The sequence below is a fragment of the Protopterus annectens genome, chromosome 12.part0 (genome assembly GCF_019279795.1).
Source record: "Protopterus annectens isolate FY-2018-M chromosome 12.part0, PAN1.0, whole genome shotgun sequence".
Classification (NCBI taxonomy): Eukaryota; Metazoa; Chordata; order Ceratodontiformes; family Protopteridae; genus Protopterus; species Protopterus annectens.
In genome coordinates this window covers 399,523,857-399,541,632 of record NC_056746.1, presented here as the reverse complement: position 1 = coordinate 399,541,632, position 17,776 = coordinate 399,523,857, and the positions used below count along the sequence as shown (strand labels likewise).

The following is a 17,776-nucleotide window of genomic DNA, read 5'->3' as shown; positions in this document are numbered from 1 at the left end:
AAAAATGTGACAACTGTATGTATATAAATTAATATCATAAAAACAACAGTTAACATCTATTTACTTACACTAGACAGCAGTCAAATATTAACACAGTTGAGTTTTCTGTTGTTTAAGCTTTAAGATGAAATCTTTTAAAACCTTGTACGTAGCATGGTTTTGAAATTATTGATGTAAATATGAACAAGCAATATTTGATGCCTAGAGACCTCAGTAGCAGTTGACTGCAGATGCACTTGGAGGCGCCACTCGGATGTAATGAGTTAAAAAGCCTATTTCTTTACTTTGCCTATAGGAAAGAAATCACGTTTTGCAGATCCTGGAAAAAATACTTAACTGAACATGACATACAGTAACCAAAGCTGCTTGGAACTACTACCAAGGAAAGCATTTATCATACTGAAATAAAATCAGAAAAATAATTTTAAATGACAATATATTTGCACAAATGCCACCAATAATAAATACTGGATATAAAAATGTATTTTAGGTTAAAAAAAAAATCTAAAATAACAACTTCTGACAGCACACATGCGTTTCTTTCACAAGTCTTCAAAATAAACGTATAAAAATGAATCTCTGCACAAAAGCTGGATTGCAGACATATATTCCATAATTATGCCAAAGGCCACTTAGCACAGCACAGTGTGTGTGTGTGGGACACTTGTGCTGCCCATATGGACTTGTATAAGAGATTCTCCAAGCACATCATAACTTGAAATGCAAGTACAAAAATGTTCCATCGTTATATCCAAATGTGCAGATGTTGTCTCAAACCCTCTTTACCAGAACAGAAAGCTGTTCAAGATTCATCTTCCTTTATTCCTAATAAGCACATTCCAGGCATGAAGCCTTGGCAGCTGCAAAAGAAAATGAAAAGCAGAGACAACATGTCAGTGCTACAGTAGAACAACAAATTCTAAACAACAAAGTAAAACAACTGTAGTCATTATTGTTTCAACATGTGAAACTCACCATTCTGTTGGCCCTAGTCACTGCTTTCTTCATATTAAAAAGAGCAACTTTAACAATTACATCACAGGACACACTTCGTGGCCACACACACTTCTAAAACATAGTTTCCTTCAACAATGTAATGTTTAACAGCAAGTAATCAGCTAAACAAAGGCTAAATTCCTAATATTCCCAGACTAATTTTCTAAAAACACATTATTTTATTTATTTTTGCAAGTTAGTACAGACATATTTTATTTGTTACTGTGGCTATTATTACCAGAGAATGTAATATTGACTTGTTTAACTCACAGGGCAGGTGAGTAAAGGAAAGAAAACACCCCCACTGTAGTAAACCTTATCAAGAGCCTCTCATTAAAATCCCTATACATTATTTAGTGCATTTTAAGTTACTTACTTCCAATTTTCCCTGCCACATATCACCAATGTTCAACCATTTCTTTTGCCTTTTCATAGGATCATATAAGGTAATTGAGCTTTGAGGCCATTCCAGCCTTACCAGTACCTAACCTTACTTATCTTCGATGTTACCTCCCTTTTCAAGGAGGGATAGGCTAGTCATACCAGGAGTGAATTTATGAATATCCACCCAGTTGTCCAGATCCATTTTAACAGACTCCAAATCCGACTTCAGACCAGTGACAAGTGGAGTACCACAGGGTTCAGTCCTGGGTCCTAACACAGAAGGTCTTTGGCTAATGAAGTTCGCAGATGACTGCAAACTAGGTGCCATAACCGAAACTCCTAATGATGTGGACATCCTAAATCACTGAGACAGATGCCTGGTGTCAAAGCCATGGCCTCAAGCTCAATGCCAAAAAGTGCACTGTCATCTCCTTTGGTAAAAACTCTGTACCTATGAACTACCACATAGGCGGTAGTCTGCTTAACACCAAAAGTGTGATAAGAGACCTTGGGACACAGGTGGACAGTAGTCTCTCCATTGATAATCACATCACCACAGTAGTCAGGAAATCCTTCTACATGGCACACCTCATCACAAAAGGTTTCTCATCCAGGAAAAAAGAGGTTATTGTTCCCCTCTACTCGTCACTCATTAGACCCATTATAAAATACAGCGCCCCTTTTGGTATGTACCTCACAAGACATCTACAATTAGAAAGGCTGCAGAAATACCTCACAAATAGGATTACCGGCCTCAAACAGATGCCCTACGCAGACCGTCTAAAAAAACTCCAGCTTTTCTCTGTCGCATATCGCCTACTCAGAGGTGATTGTTGCCCAACATAAAAGCTATGTCAAACCCAGAGCTGTTGGACATGCTTCACTTAAAGAAATCCCAATCCCTCAGAGCTACATGCTCTACAGAAATAAACCTTGTCACCACAATAAACAACATGCTGGAGGGATAGATTTCTGTCCCAGAGACTTCCCATACTCTGGAACAAACTACCTATCTATATCGAACAAAGCTCCTCATTAAGACTCTTCAAGAAAAATCTTGATGATTGGATGAGAGATAGGAAATTCACCCTGGGATCACTTCTGTGGCTCTGCTTGACAGGGGCACAGGAAAATAATTTTCTTGGGTGGCGAAAGCCAGGGTACCTTTTTAGCTAGGCTTATATAGGCCCTAGGGCCAATAGCCTAGTACCTACATATGAACCTATGAAAAGCAGACAGCAAGCTGCACTGCTTAATTTGGAGAGGAAGTTTGTTCCAGAGAAGGCAGGTAGATGCTGTATGACAAAATCTACCCTCCACCTTGACCTACTTATCTGTTGGAGTAGCTTTAGATCTATGGCACTAGTAAGGACTGCCGTTTTTTTTTTCTTTGGAGGCATAAGACTTCATGGACTACTGGATCCCTTATTGCAAGGCAACCATTGCCTGTAAGGAGTCTATATGTTACTGAATACAGGGAGAGAGAGCCTCCAGTCTCTCTTGGTAGCCAGAGTCATTTAAAACCTTGATCTTTTTAGTTAAGAATCTCTAAGGTCTTTCCAATTGCTTGTTATACTTAGTAAGGTACATCCCAAAGGGGGTGTAGTACCCTGTGATGGGTCTAACAAGTGGGGAGTACAAGGAAGTGAGGACTTATTTTGACCTACAGGAAACACCTTTTGCTATGAGCTGCGCACATTAAAAAGATTTCCTAGCCACCATTGCAACATGATGGTCAAATGCGAGTGAGCTACCTACCCAGGTTTCTCACTACCTTCTTATTTTGAAGTGGTGTGTTTTCAATACTATAAGCTTAAAGTAGCGGTTGTTTACCCAGTGCAACAATGATGCACCTTTCAGCACTGACTGAGTCTATTTTTGTACATCCGTTACTGATAAGTGAAAGCTATGTTTGGAATATGTGAATGTCAGGGAGCTTAATGACTCCCAGCTTATAATCATCTGCAAACTTTGTTAACCAGAGATCGTCATTTGATATATGGAGGAATGAGAAATATATACCAAATAGCACAGTCCCAGCAAAGATCCCTGAGGGGACTCCACTGATTACCATTATGCTCACTTACTGTGTCAGACCTGTCCCTAAGCCAGATGGCTATCTACCTAACTACATATGGATCAGTTTGGAGCTCATTCAGCTCTTTTATTATATTTGCATGCAGTTAAAGTATCAAATGGCTTGGCAAGTTCAATGCATGCTGTGTGGACAAGCTTGCCTGCAGTCAACAACTTGAGTAACCTTCTCAAAAAACTCTTGACAAAAATAAACTGTTGGAGGTAAAGTCTGATAAGATTTTTGATATAGTTAATTAGTTCAGCTACTGTATGTTACATGGTTTTGCATACAAAATTCATTACACTGATCAGATTTCTGTAATACCCAGGTTCACTGGTGGGGCCACCCTTGTGGCATCAGAACAGCTGTGCAAACACACATGTGGGACAAAGCCTGTTGCTATGCTCAGGTTAAAGTGATTGAGGAGTGGGTCCACTAGTGCTCGTTTACTGTTGTTTATCTGCCAACCTGGTAAACTGTCAGACATCACTATGTGTTCTTCATTCTGGAGAATACTTTCAGTGCATATTCTTTTGTGATGGTTGGTGGTTTGCTTCCACCTGGTATAAGAGGGCTTAGACTGTTCTTCATTTTGGAGAATACTTTCAGTGCATGTTCTTTTGTGATGGTTGGTGGCTTGTTTCCATCTGGGGTGAGAGGGCTTGGACTGTGCTTCCTTTTAGATAATATTTTCAGTGCATGTTCTTTTGTGATGGCAGGTGGCTTGCTTCCTTTTGGGATAACAGGGCTTGGACTAGATGTCTCTGGGGTAAAGTTGGCACTAAATTTATTCACCAGTATGCAATTTCCACTGGATCAAAGTAGGTACACCATTCTGAATATGCTCTCTGCAAAGTTGAGTGCTGCTTTTATTTTTCTGACATAACTACAGACGTTAATTGTCTTGGGATTCTCTAGCTAGTCTGAGTTCATGGGATGCCTTTGCTTTTCTGATATCCTTTTTTAGTATCTTAACTTGCTGCTTGATGTTCACATTAATTTGGGGGGTCTTTTATTCTGCTGTATACATTAGGGCATTTCTTCTTTTTATATTTTATAATTTATTTATACTTGTGGACCACCACACTAGTTTATTTTTAAGCTTCTTCTCTTGTTTCAATCTAGTTGTGACTGCCAAGTTGACACATCTGTCCAAGTGTGAGTAGACCTTGTCTGCCTAACTCTCTACAGTACCAACATTTTTGGTGATACTGTTACACATGAACATTTGTGATCTGCCTTAATCAATGAGGGGGATACCTTTGGTGATTGTACATACAAGATGGTGTTTTTGTTAACATCTGGTCTAGTATATTCTGTCCTCTAGTGGATTCCTTAATCTAGTCCAGCAAGTTCTTGTTTATATAATCTAAGAATTGTTTGTGGATATCTTACATTGGTGATATAGGTTCCTGGTTTATTACCGGGTAGTTAAAAGTCAACTAGAAAAATAGTGTTTACTTCCTGCTTATAGGGAGTTAGTTAAGAACATTTAGGAATATTATATGACTTTCTGGGGACACACAGAGGGTCTTTGTAGCACACTATGGTCTGATAGCTAATCCTGTTTAGTGTGATGTGAATGTCTATAAGCTCCACTTGTGGGTTTCTAGTTATCTGTCTTGATGTAATGTGGTGTCTAACAACTATGGATATGCCATCACAGATTCCAGCAGGTCTAAATGAGTGATAATCACAAAATCCAGGTACTGAAGGCATGCTTTTTTGGCTTTAAAACCAGGTTTATGTAACAACGCATACATACAAGTGCACCAAATGCAGGAGGGCCCTCAAGCTCCAGCAGTTTGTTGCTTAGAGTTCTATCATTAAGTCAAGCCACCCTGATGTGGTCCAGTGGTTGGTTTGTTTTGGATGTTAGGTTAGGAGCTCCATTAGCTGGACCTTATCTACAAAGGCACAATGGGGCAGCAAAAACTTTTGCCAGTATGTAGAAGTCTTGGAATGAGAAGTGAGAACCATCCTTGTGAACAAGTGCGATTGTCAAGCATCTCATCCCTTGCTGACATGTTATATTACAACAGAATAACATGAGAGATGTAACCATTTATTAAAACCAATCAACTTTTCTTTATACTTTGGCATCATTCTTGATGGAGGGATTTCATTCAATAGCAGGGTCCTTCCTGCAATTGTGACATGCATGCAAACCTCTGACATCTCTCTCTACATATCCTTAAGGGTTCTGCTCGCCAGGTAGTATACCGCAACATGGATCACCACAATGTTGTAGTCACATTTGTCTGGTTTAAGGGTTTACAGAGCCCTTGAAATGTCAGCAATCTTGGATCCTTTTTTTTTTAACTGTCTCAGAGTACAACAATTTAGTATGGATATGTGTGTAATATGGTGTAGGTGAGTGATGTCACAGGATGTGTCGAATTGCTAGAGTGAGGCCTCAAATTTAGCTGGGTACTAGCATCTTTCTTCAATATATAGTGACAAGTTAAGTCAAAGATCATTATCTGTGAACATCAGGCAATTATTACATTGCCTGAATATACCAAGTGCATTGAGGCTGGCAACAGAAGGGAAGGCTAGCTGGTTGACCTTCCACTGCATATCAAGGGTACAAGAAGTGTTAATGAAGAATAATAGAAGATACTAGCATTTTGGCCCTGGATTAAAGTATTAGTTGAAAATAATATATGTAGAAAAGTGTAAGGTAACATTATTAAATTATTAGCATTAATAGACATAGCATGCAAATACAAAAAACAGCTATTACCAGCCTAGACATAGAAAAGTTTTTTTGATTCTATTAGTTGGTCTTGTCTACAAAGAATTGGTTTTGAATTTTTCTCAGATTTTTCTCAACTTATTAATGAAAATTTATAGTGGGGCATAAGCTTATGTGAAAATCAGATAATGTCTATCCTCACCACTAGAAATCCTCAAGGGAACAAGACAAGGTTGTCCTTTGTCACCATTATTGTTTGCTCTTTCAATGGAACCTTTTGCTACATATATCAGAAACAAACAAAATATAAAAGGCTTTCAAGTTAATAAGGACTATTGTCCTAAGATACAATTATTTGCTGATGATATGTTGTTAATGTTGGGTGATATTGATGGTTCTTTGCATGATGTTATAAATAGCTTAAGTCTGAAAGAATTTCAGGGCTTAAATTTAATCATAATAAATCCAAAACATTACTAATTAACAAAAAGATCAACAAATACCTGAGAGAGAATAGCCTGTTTAATTGGGAGAATGATGTATTAGAATATTTGGGTGTCAGTATAAAGAGTACATGGAAAGAGTCTGTTACACTAAACTACAATAATTTAATAACCACCATTAGTGATCTAATCAAAAGATAGAATAAAATGTTCTTCACAATGGAGGATAGGCTCTTTTTAATTAAAATGATAATTTTACCTAAAATGTTGTTTTATATACAGTCATTGATACTACACCCTCCCAAAAACTTATTTAAAAATTAGATTCCATGCTATTTAAACTGTTATGGCTCCCCTTAAAACCTAGGATTGCATATAAATGGCACATTAGAGCTTGGAAAAGTAATGGAATAGCATTCCCTAGCTTAGATCTTTATTCCAAATCAGTTATAATTAATGCAATATTACATTGGATCTCACCTACCTATATATCTGGCTGGAAAATAATACATGAGATTCATATAACTGATGTAAGAACTATAGAAAATCAATTTAAGGAAAAATAGGGAATAAGTAGAGTTCATTGGCTTTTATGTGAATTTTGTTTATTTAATAAGAAGTTTTATCATTTTTCTTATGGCATTAATCAAATATTTAATAACTTTATAATTGATTGCAATTACAACGTTAAACAATTCCTATTTCTTACATTCCCTATAGCATACTCCCCAGATTGCCTAGCTTCTTTCAACATCAATGAGATGCAAAAATTAAAGAAAAATAACTTGATATTCTGGCATCAGTTTGTTGAAAATAAGAGTATTAAACCACTAAACTGTCTTCTATTTAGTTTTGATAATAGTCAAGATGGATGGTTGTTTATACACTCATTACGGCAGTTTATAGAAAACAAAATGAGACTATCAATCAACCTAGAGACTGAATCTATACCTAGTTTGATCCAGCTTTTTATTAGGTGTCTTGAAAAGACAGATGATCAAAAATTAAGTATCTCACCTATCTATAAGCTACTAAGAGAAGACACTCTAAAATTTGACTCAGATTTTTGGAATTACTATGTGAAGATTAATGGAGAACAAATATCTAATGAATCCAAAAAATTGTTATTGAAATCTACGTATGATACCTCTTCTTCATTATATTGGAGATTCTAAACATGGACATTTATGAATAGGAGTTTCTATACTCCACATAAAATAAATCTTATACTCAAAAACAGTCAAAGTAAATGTTGGAAATGTGATGCATTACTAGAGGCCAACTGGGTTCACATGCTCATTGAATGTAGAAATGTTCAATACTGGAAAGACTTCAGATATTTTGTAAAGGCTTTATGGTCTGATAACTGTCATACTTCTAACTCACTAATCCTATTCAATGTTCGTATACCTAATGTAATACCTAAAGCTCAGATTCAGTTAATCTGGTCAATTCTTGCAACTGCCAGAAATGTTACTTTGAACTGGAAAGGTAAACAAGATTTGATGTTTAAAGAATTTATTAATTTAGCAAAAGTTGTTTGTAAAAAATAACTGCAAACCATTTGTTATAGAACTCATAAGATTACCCATAAATAAATAGCATAGCAAAAATTGAAAAACCTTTTGAAAAAATACTGATAACTTCTCATGGATAAAATGATTGTTTATTATGGATGAATGTAAACATTGTAAAAGGTTTGGTATTTTTTTTTTTGTATTTGTCATATGTGCATTTGCGTAGGTTTATAATGAAAAAAAAATGGGGGGGTATATGTAAATTTAATTAGGTTCGAGTACTAACATAACAATGTGCAGTAAATATTCTAGTCTAGATTGGCTATGAAGTCAATTTACAAGATGTTAAAGGGAGAATACTAGACGGTAATAGTGTTTCAGCACCTAGTTTAAAGTATCGATTCAAGGTAAAATAGTGAAAGTTAAATTTGGTTCAAGCACCAAAAAGAATGCGGTAAATATTTTGGCCTAGACAGGCTCTGAGGTCAGATTAAAACTGCAACTCTGTGCCAGTATTTTACTTTGAGATATGTACAGCTCTTACTAGAATGCAGAACTAACTGCAGTTCCTAAAGAAATTTTGAAACTGATAGTGCCTGCATCTGTCTAATACAGCATAAGTGTGGTGCTGCATGGAGCGCTACTAAGTGCAATTAAAATGAGGAGGTAAAGTGAAAAAAAGAGAACAGCTACAACTCCAGCCAACCATGTCCACCCAGTCAGAAACAGCAGCAAATTATCCTCTGCCGCAGAATATCCAGTACTGCCCTCATCAAGTTAACACCCCGATTAGAATACTAACTGAAAATGAAATGTAAAAGTGGGGGAAAAGTGAAACAGTATATCAACACTAACAAAATGGAAAGGCTATCTAACGCAATAACAACCAGGTGATTGCTGTAAACACATTAGCAACTTTAGACAAAACAAAACATAAGCTGCAAACTAATGTAAATGTCGGGAAAACAGTGGAAAAGCACCAGGAAAACTTTATCTCGTGGAGTCTACCTATAAGAATCACAGTATCCTGAGAAACTCCTTTGCTGTTGTCCTGGACTGAGAGGAAAAATTCAGGAACAGATCTAAATATAGATGTACATTTTCCTGTGGAAGAAAAGCTCTTTGAACTGAAATATCTAGGATACACTGCAGGAATATTGTGGGAAGGAGTTGGGCAAGACTTTTGAGTGTTCTCCTGTGAACCCAGTCTGTGAAGGAGATCTCTTACCCAAGTGAGATATCCCAGAAACTTTGAAAAAGACTCTGTAAAAGATAAGCAAATTGTCTAAATAAGGAAAATGTGAACACATTGCAGCCTGCAATAGGTTTTCACTTGGCCTAGACACTTTGTGAACTCCCTTGGAGCACTGGATAATAATCCAAAGGGTAATGCTGAAAACTGATAGTGTAATCCAGACACAGTAACCCTTAAAAAGGTTGGAATCTGCAGCTATAGGAATATGATAAGCATCCATTAAATACAGTTACCAAAAAACTGAAAAGGGAATAAGTGGTAACAGGCTGTGAGGAATAGCCTTTTGAATTTTAGAATTTTTACAAACTGACTGAGAAAGGAAAGATAGGAATGGTCTCCATGATGCTTCTTTCTTTGGTACGAGAAACATTCTTGAATAAAAATGTTTAACTGTCAGAGAAAGAGGAACAGGCACTATGACACCCGAGTCAGCAAATGCTGAAAGACAGGAAGGGAAAAAAGAAGTCTGATCTGGTGAATGAGGAGAAATCCCCTGAAAAAGAGAGAGGGACTCACTGCCATTTTCCCCAATAGATCACTTTTAGAACCCATTTGTCTGAGATTATCTGTTGCCAAAGAAAGAAATGAGCAAAATTATGGAGGGGATTTACAGACTTACTGGGAGGAGGAATTACCATTTGAAGGCAGTCAATTAGAGTTGGTGGACTGCCCTTGTTTCTAGGGGTAGCTCCCTCTTCTTTATTGGAGCCTCCTTGCCATCGTTTTTTTGAATGTCTACTTGCCAGATATTTGCTGAGCCTGCTCACTTTGCTTTTTATTAAAAAAAAAAAAAAAAAAAAAAAAAAAAAAAAATTGATCCTGAATTAGGGAATGAAGCCTTCAACAAATTTGGAGAAGGCAGATTAAAAAGACACTCACTGAAACACTTTCTCCTCTCATCACAATTTTTCAGCACTTTAAAACATCTACTACTCTCTAGTCACCTAAAACTTTAGGTGACTAGAGAAGTAGTAGACTTTTTCTGATTTTGATTCCTACACAAGTTTTTTTTTTTTGTTTGGTACCTTTATCATCATTTGATTTATGAAGCTACGTTGAGTGGATATTTTTAATAGGAATATTTTAATAGGATCCAATTTAATGATATGTGTTTTTAGGTAGATTTGTATTATTTGTATTTTTTATCAGTGTTTGGAACTAAATAACATCAGGTGGAAATGTTCTATTTGTAATTAATTAATTGGAATGCATTTAAATGTTTGGGGAGGGGTTTCTTGGCTATTTGAGCTGAAGAAGTCTCAGGTTCCCAAGATGAAAAATGCGGTGAGCCAGATAAGTGTTTACTTATTATTTTATTTCATTAATAATGTTGGCCGTGTTCATTATTGTGTCCGGTTCCGCCTCTAGAGTGCTACAGTTTGGATATATTTAACAAAATCCAAACTGATCTTGTTTACTCCCAAACAGCTTACAATCAAAAAAGCCTCCCTCTCAGTTACCTCATTGAACAAAACAAAAAAAATCAAACTTGTCACATATACTAACCTGCTAGGCATCTGTGTAGATAAAAAAAAAATAAATAAAAATAAACAAAATTTTACGTTAACATTTGTTTACCGGGAAAGTCTGATTGGACACAGGTCCTTTTTTAGCGGGGGCCTGGGAGAAAAGCTCCATGAGTAACAGTAAATTTTAATGCACACATTACAATAATCAAAGTATAAAGTAAACAAAATGTAGTATACATAAGAAAATACAAATTTGTTACATTTTAACAAAACCTAGGCTTGGAACATAGCTAGTATACTATTTGTAAAGTATGACTTATGTCAAGATATAAGATTAAGACAGGCCGGTAGGAATAAAAGATTAAACACAGGGGAAGAAGATGGATATGGTTGGGGTATAATGTGATGCATCAGAGCATTCATGAGGGGTTAGTACAGGAACACAGCCACTTATTTTTTTTTTTTTAGATAAGCTTTAAGTGATGGCTTAAAGTGGTTAGTGAATGAGATTGAAAGGATGGATTTAGGAAGGGAGTTCCATATACGAGACATACAGTTGGAAAATAAAAATTCTCCTACAGTATTGTTGGCCTTGGAGATGGTGAGTAAGTTCTTATTGTTAGAACAAAGTGGTCTGCTGGAACTGTAAGGAAGGGTGATATGTTGTAGTGCAGGTTTTCTGGTTGGTTGTGTTACAATTTTGTGAGTTAGAGAGAGTTGATTGTAAAGAATAATGTTGGGAATCTTAAGCCAGTCTAGTATCCTTAAAGCTGTACAGTGATGTGTTCTATATGGGCAGTCAGATGCAAACATATCAATTTTAACAGGCTTCTAGCTTAGATAAGTCAGTTTTCCTTAGATTAGTTAAAATTGGAGAGGCATATAGTAGAGTGGAGAGCAGATGGGTTGGTGCTAATGTAATTTTGGCCATTGTGGTCAGGAACCTTTTGTGCCTATATAGACTTTCAAGTTGAATTATTAATTATATGACAGAATATAAAAGTATTTGTATTTATTTATGTATTTTATGGTGGTGGTGAAAATGAATTTTCTAATCTTGGTAATTCTATTTTTATAATTTAAGTTGATTGGTTTAATCTTTAGCCAATGACAGTTGATTTTAAGCCATTTAAACTCTTTTTTTCAATGTACTACTTGTACTTTGATTGATGAAAGCACTTAACTTTTGTAATAAAACCATGTGGAGTCCAGAAACCCTGGTGGTGTGTTTTTGGTTTACCTGTATTTCTCTTTGCACCATTACACTACTTTTGGGTCTATTTATAAGGATTGACATTGATACTGGGAAGCCTATAGATTCAGCTGCAATTTTGAGGTATTCACTGGGTAAGTTATATACGGCAAGTGTAGTAGGTTTTAATTTCTGGAGTAGTTTTTTTTATAGTGGCTCTAGGAAATGGGGTGAAAGAGAACGAGGCATTGATGGTTGTAGATTTGGCTGGTTTGGTATCAGGAGTAGGGGTTTGCAGCTTGGAAAGGGCAATTACAGATTCAGTAAAATGTTTGTTAAAAATGGTGGCTATGCTATCGGAATTGTTGTGGATGTTTGGGGTTGGTGGTGTAGATTTTCCTGGATGAATGACTGAGTTTATAGCCAGAGTTTTAGAGTTTTTTTTTCTTATATGCGTTTTGAATGCTATGATAGGAATTTATTTTAGCCTGTTTTATTTGTTTTTTGCCTTACTGATACTGTTGTTTAGAAACTACTGTGTTAGTCTTGCACCATAGTTCCCAGACTTTATCTCTAGTTTTCAGAAGAGCCCTAGTATCTCTGCTTAGCCAGGGGGCATAGTTTGATTTTACTCTGATGGTTCTAACAGGATAGGAGCATGTGCATTTAATATATCTAAGAAAGATTTATTAAAGAGGTTCACTGCATCATCTAGGTCAAGATATTTGTGTGGAGTCCAATTGTATCTTTGTAGGTCAGCTAGGAAGTTGTCAAGATTAAAGTTATGAAGTTATGTTTTTTCTGAGTTGTTTAAACATAGTAGGTTTTGGTGGGAATATGTGTTGTTGTATAAGAAATGTGGGTAGGTGGTAGTTCAGATCATCAGGAAGGCAACCTGATTGGAATGAGTGACATGAGTTATTTAGTAATATCCAATCCAAGGTTGATTGTTTTTTTACTAGTTTTATCTATTCGGGTAGGTTCAGGTGATCTGTATCACATGCAAACCAGTCTAAATTAAAATCAGCCAGTATGAATGTCTCCTGACTAAGGGTACTACTTGCCCAGTGCAATACATATTCTATAATTGGGGTATTATTTCCAGTGGGATATAGCAGTCTTATATTAAGTGTTTTTCGTGAATTTACAGTTAGTGTGGCATAGACGATTTCTGCACTGTCAAGTTGTGGGATTTTGCAGTCAAGGAAAGTTAAAGTGAGATGGTCTTTAAACAGAATAGCAACTCCACTTCCTCTTCTGTTGAGTCTATCCACCCGTAGTATGCAGTAACCTGGGGGTATTATTTCATTATCTTTTGTACTTGGGTTTAGCCATATTTCAGTGATTCTGTTTCAGTGATTATTACCATGTCTGGGGTGTATGTGGCTAGACTGGCATGGAGGATGTCTGATTTGTTGACAATACTTCTAATATTAATGTTCATTATCAATAAGTCTGTTTTTTTCTGTTTAGGATTGGATGTGTAGGGGTGTTGAGACTAGAGTGACTAGGAGGGTTGGTGTTATCCGAGAGTGGTCCAGGCTTTTGGTGGATGTCACCACTAAGCAGTAGCCTAGAGGCAATGTTAGTAAGTAGTTTCAATCGTTTGATAAGTTCATTGTTGAATAACTGAGGATTATAGTGACTATCTTTAGTAGGTATTAATTTAAATGGAAAATACTGGTGGCTAGTAATATTGATAAGTGTAGGACTGATGGTGAGATATGTACATGGAACAGTGTGGTAAGGTAGGTTTGTGGTATGATGAAAAGTGGATGTCTGGAATGTACTGTGATAAGTAGTGAGGTGAGATAGTAATAGGAGTGCTGTAAGAAGATATAGGTGAAGCACGAGCATGGTATAGGTACAGGAGGAGGAAACAGGATAACAGGAAGTGCGTCTAATTGGATGGATAGAGTGAGGGAGTGTCTGCCTAGTGCCCAAGAGTAGAAGTACTGAGGGCGTGTGGGATATGGGGGCAGGGTATGGGAGAGGAGTGAGCCCAAAGGGCGAATGGAGTGGGCAGAGCAAGCCCTAGCATGCGGGATTCCAAAAAGAAAAGAAAAAAACAAAGAGAAGCCAGGAAATGTAAGTAAGCCAATACACTATGTTAGAGCTTTTCAGCTTACAGAAACCAAATGTTGCTAGCAAGCTCTTTACGGATTAGTACAGCTAAGGGAATTGGGACTGAACTAAAGTTTTGTTTTGGGATAGTTTTATTCTCAGACTCTGGAGCTCACCTGTTTGCATACAGAGGAAATAAGGATCTTATACAATTAGTAGAGTATGTTGCTACCTAGTGGCCGACTTGATTAAACCTCTACAAGTTGGAAGCTGAATGGAGCTCAATGCAGCTGTGCTCACCTCAAATAAATAAATAAAATAAAATAAATACTAACCTGCTAGGCATCTGTGTAGAGAAAAACCTAAAATTTGACGCACACATCCAAAATATAGTGAAAAATGACAACAAAAACTACATTCTCTCTATAGAGCCAAACCCTTCCTCTCACACACTATAAGAAAACACATTGCCTCTTCTCTCCTCTTTCCTTCTCTAATGTAGTCTGCTCTCATACTTGACATCCAAGTGACATTGCTAAACAAACTTGTGTAATGTTACTACAAAACAGCACAATTCACTGCCAACCTTCCAAAGAAAACCCACCACTGTGCTGTCCTTACAGAATAACATAGGCTGGAATTCCCACACTTTCTAACCTACTCACCTTCCACAAATCCATAGCATTGTGCCAGCCTGACTTTCCCAGTAAACAAAAGCTATAAAATAAATTCTAAGCTGATGATGTACATTTTTTATTCAATCAGTAACTGGGAAAATAAGCTGGTCTGTTTTATTAAATGTTATTAAGCTATTTTTTTTGTTTAACTGGGTGGTAAAACTGGTGGAAAAATCCTTGCAGTTACAATCTAGGACAGAAAAAATATCAGTAAAACAAAAGAACATAAGGAAGGTATGCCTAGCTGTGAGGTGCAGAGGGATGGAGTCCTGACTGTGACCCCAGGTGACTGGGATTCGATTAGTGCCCTGGCACTGTGTTAACCAGCTTGAGCGGGAGAAGAATGAAGGAGTACGGCCTGTTCACCTTTCCTGGGGAGGGAAAATCTGGGTACATGCAAGGGCACACTGGACAGGTGAGAGGTGAAGACCAGGGAAACCACATCCCATGTTTGGGGTTAATAGGCAGGGCTACTTAAAGGCAACTGCTGAGGTAAGTGAATGTTCTTCACAGTCAACCCCATTATACAGCCTTTTTCTCATGCAGCCCAGTGTGCAATGGAACATTAGGGCAAAAAGCAGAAATCCCACAAATTACCTGGTGGCTGCGTTAATGATGGTTCATCCTAGTTGATCCTTTCCGATAGGGAACAAATGGACCAACTGTCTGGGAAGAGGCTGATAATTGGCAGCAGGGGTAAAGTGTGGCAAAAAAAAACACAGACAGAATGTAGGATAAGTAAAAATTTGAATAATATAACGATTAATTATCCAAAACATCATGCAGTATTAAGAATCAATGAGATTTTAAGAAACAGTCATGATAGTCTAGACAGCATATGCACGTGTGATGCGCACACAAAATTAATGCAAAGATATGTAAATGTAACACAATAGTGGCAATAAGAATGTGTTATTGCTATATAACAACTGTTATGAAAATAATGACAGGTGGTGTCATTTTTAAATAGATACATTTCTAAATAAAGTATAGTAGGTTTTGTGCATGTCTACATGAAGGTGATTCCCTTTAGTAGCACAGACTGAATTCCTTTCATCTAGTGCTAACACTAAGCTTTGTCTTTCCAATCTAAAGGCACATTCTCTGTTAGATCTAAGACCAAGGGAAAGGTCATGCATGGATGACCGATTCATTTTTATTCTCACCTAGGCAAGATTCAAATGGGAAAGAAAAGTAGCATTATAATTCTGCTTTTAATTTTAACTGTAGTATGTAACACTCAAATAGTTTTTCTAACTGCAAACTGTAAGTGATATATATATGTATTTACACACATACACAAAATGAGATTAATCTCTTCTGAAAGAAAGTCTGACAGTTATCACAAAGTACTAAGATTGCGCTCTTAACAAGCTGCTTCCTGTAATCTAGGGTTTTATCAGAGTTTTATACCCTCAGCCTCTATTTGCCTACTGTGTGATTCTATGCAAGTCACTTAACCAGGTCACCCTGATATGGGGCACTTGTGTCTAGTGAGCTTATCTGTTGAAAAAAGAAAAAAAAAACCTCAGTATCTGTAACTCTGAGATCTTGTGGGTGAAGGTAACTGCTGCGATTCACAGCATCTTCCAATAAGTTACCTTCAAATGTATCAAGACAGCCAAATGGAAGATGAGCAATCTTTAAAGATAAGCAAAGATGTAGAGTAGACCCCACCCCCTTTAAGAAACTGACAAGTCTGTAATGAGTCACAGTGTTGCTGCCCACATGAACGTGATGTGCCAGAATTGTAAAAATTGTAAAATATGCACCATGACTGTGGAATAACTAAAATGTTTAACAGGTATCTGAGACAGGTGAAAATTACATACAAATTAATTAAATGATGCAGCGGAGAATAACTCTCCCACAAGCACAGAACTTCTTTTATTTAGAGTACGTCTAATAACTGAAGGGTTTTCTGGCAGCCTCAGTGACCGCTAAGACCACCACTGGATGGTCTGGCAGAATGAAGGAATCTTAGGCTGGAAGGTAAAGTTACCTGCCATACCACTGTAGGGGACTCATCTTTAACTTCCACTGGGACAGACTCTTGCTCTGCCATGGATCAGAGTGCTTGAAGCTACACCCATTTCAAGCAGTAGGGGACAATAAAGATGAATTCTGGCTGATGTCTGAATTTTGTTAACAGATCCAGAACTAGATGAAAAGAAGAAATGCATACAGGAATCTTCACACCATTGAAAAGAAAAGCAATTGATTGATAACTCTAGTGTCCTATTAAACTGAGCAGAACTGGGGGAGAACTAGTCTCTATTGTGGTAGATGAATTAATCCCCAGGGTACCTCACTCCCTCTCTCAAGACCTTCAACAAGCAGGCATTCCTTATCTTCTGGTCCAGGAGAGGGCTGAGGGAGGGTACCAGTGCATTTCCATTCCCCTGTACATGAGTGGTTGTGAGGGTGAATCCCTAGATGACAGTCCACTACTGACCTGTACATTCTCTTTGTACAGAACTATGAATGCCTCATTAAAGACTTATAAAAAGGAAAAAGTCAGTGGGCATCCAAAAGCCATGGAACTGGAATACCTGTATGTAGATAAGGGGTCATTCACATGTTTCCTGTGGGCCTCCTTCAAATGAAGTTTAAGGTATTACACAGTGGAGACTTAAGTTTGCCCAGGTCTTTTTTGCTATTTTTGCTTATGGGACTTTTCATTGTGGACTTTTTACTTGTTTTAGTTCATGCAAGAATAAGGGATATCTGCTATACATTCAAGGCTCTAAGACAAAAAGTAGAACTGAAATTGTATTAGCATCAGCTTTATTTAATTTATTTTTCATCTGTCTACTGGGATGGTCTGTCTTGGATGACAAGTATACTCCCTTTCAGCAGAGGCCTGGGGAGAAAAGCTCTACACTGACGAGAAGACACTTATACACTGAATAAGAATAATATAAGTAGTAGGCATAGGAATATTTATGCATATAAGAACATTGCACATATATAAAAGATAGACACATTATTTGTCACTTTGTGG

General features: G+C 37.0%; 1 protein-coding gene across 1 annotated transcript in view; it reads right to left on the bottom strand.

Moving 5' to 3' along the window:
• Positions 1-419: 419 nt before the first annotated feature.
• Positions 420-17,776, bottom strand: part of REXO5 (RNA exonuclease 5) — a 1,525,618-nt gene continuing 1,508,261 nt past the window's right edge. Inside the window, exon 20 of the mRNA XM_044089498.1 lies at positions 420-860. Within this exon, the coding sequence (XP_043945433.1) occupies positions 803-860 (58 nt within the window). The 3' untranslated portion in view covers positions 420-802. The remainder of the gene's footprint in view (positions 861-17,776) is intronic.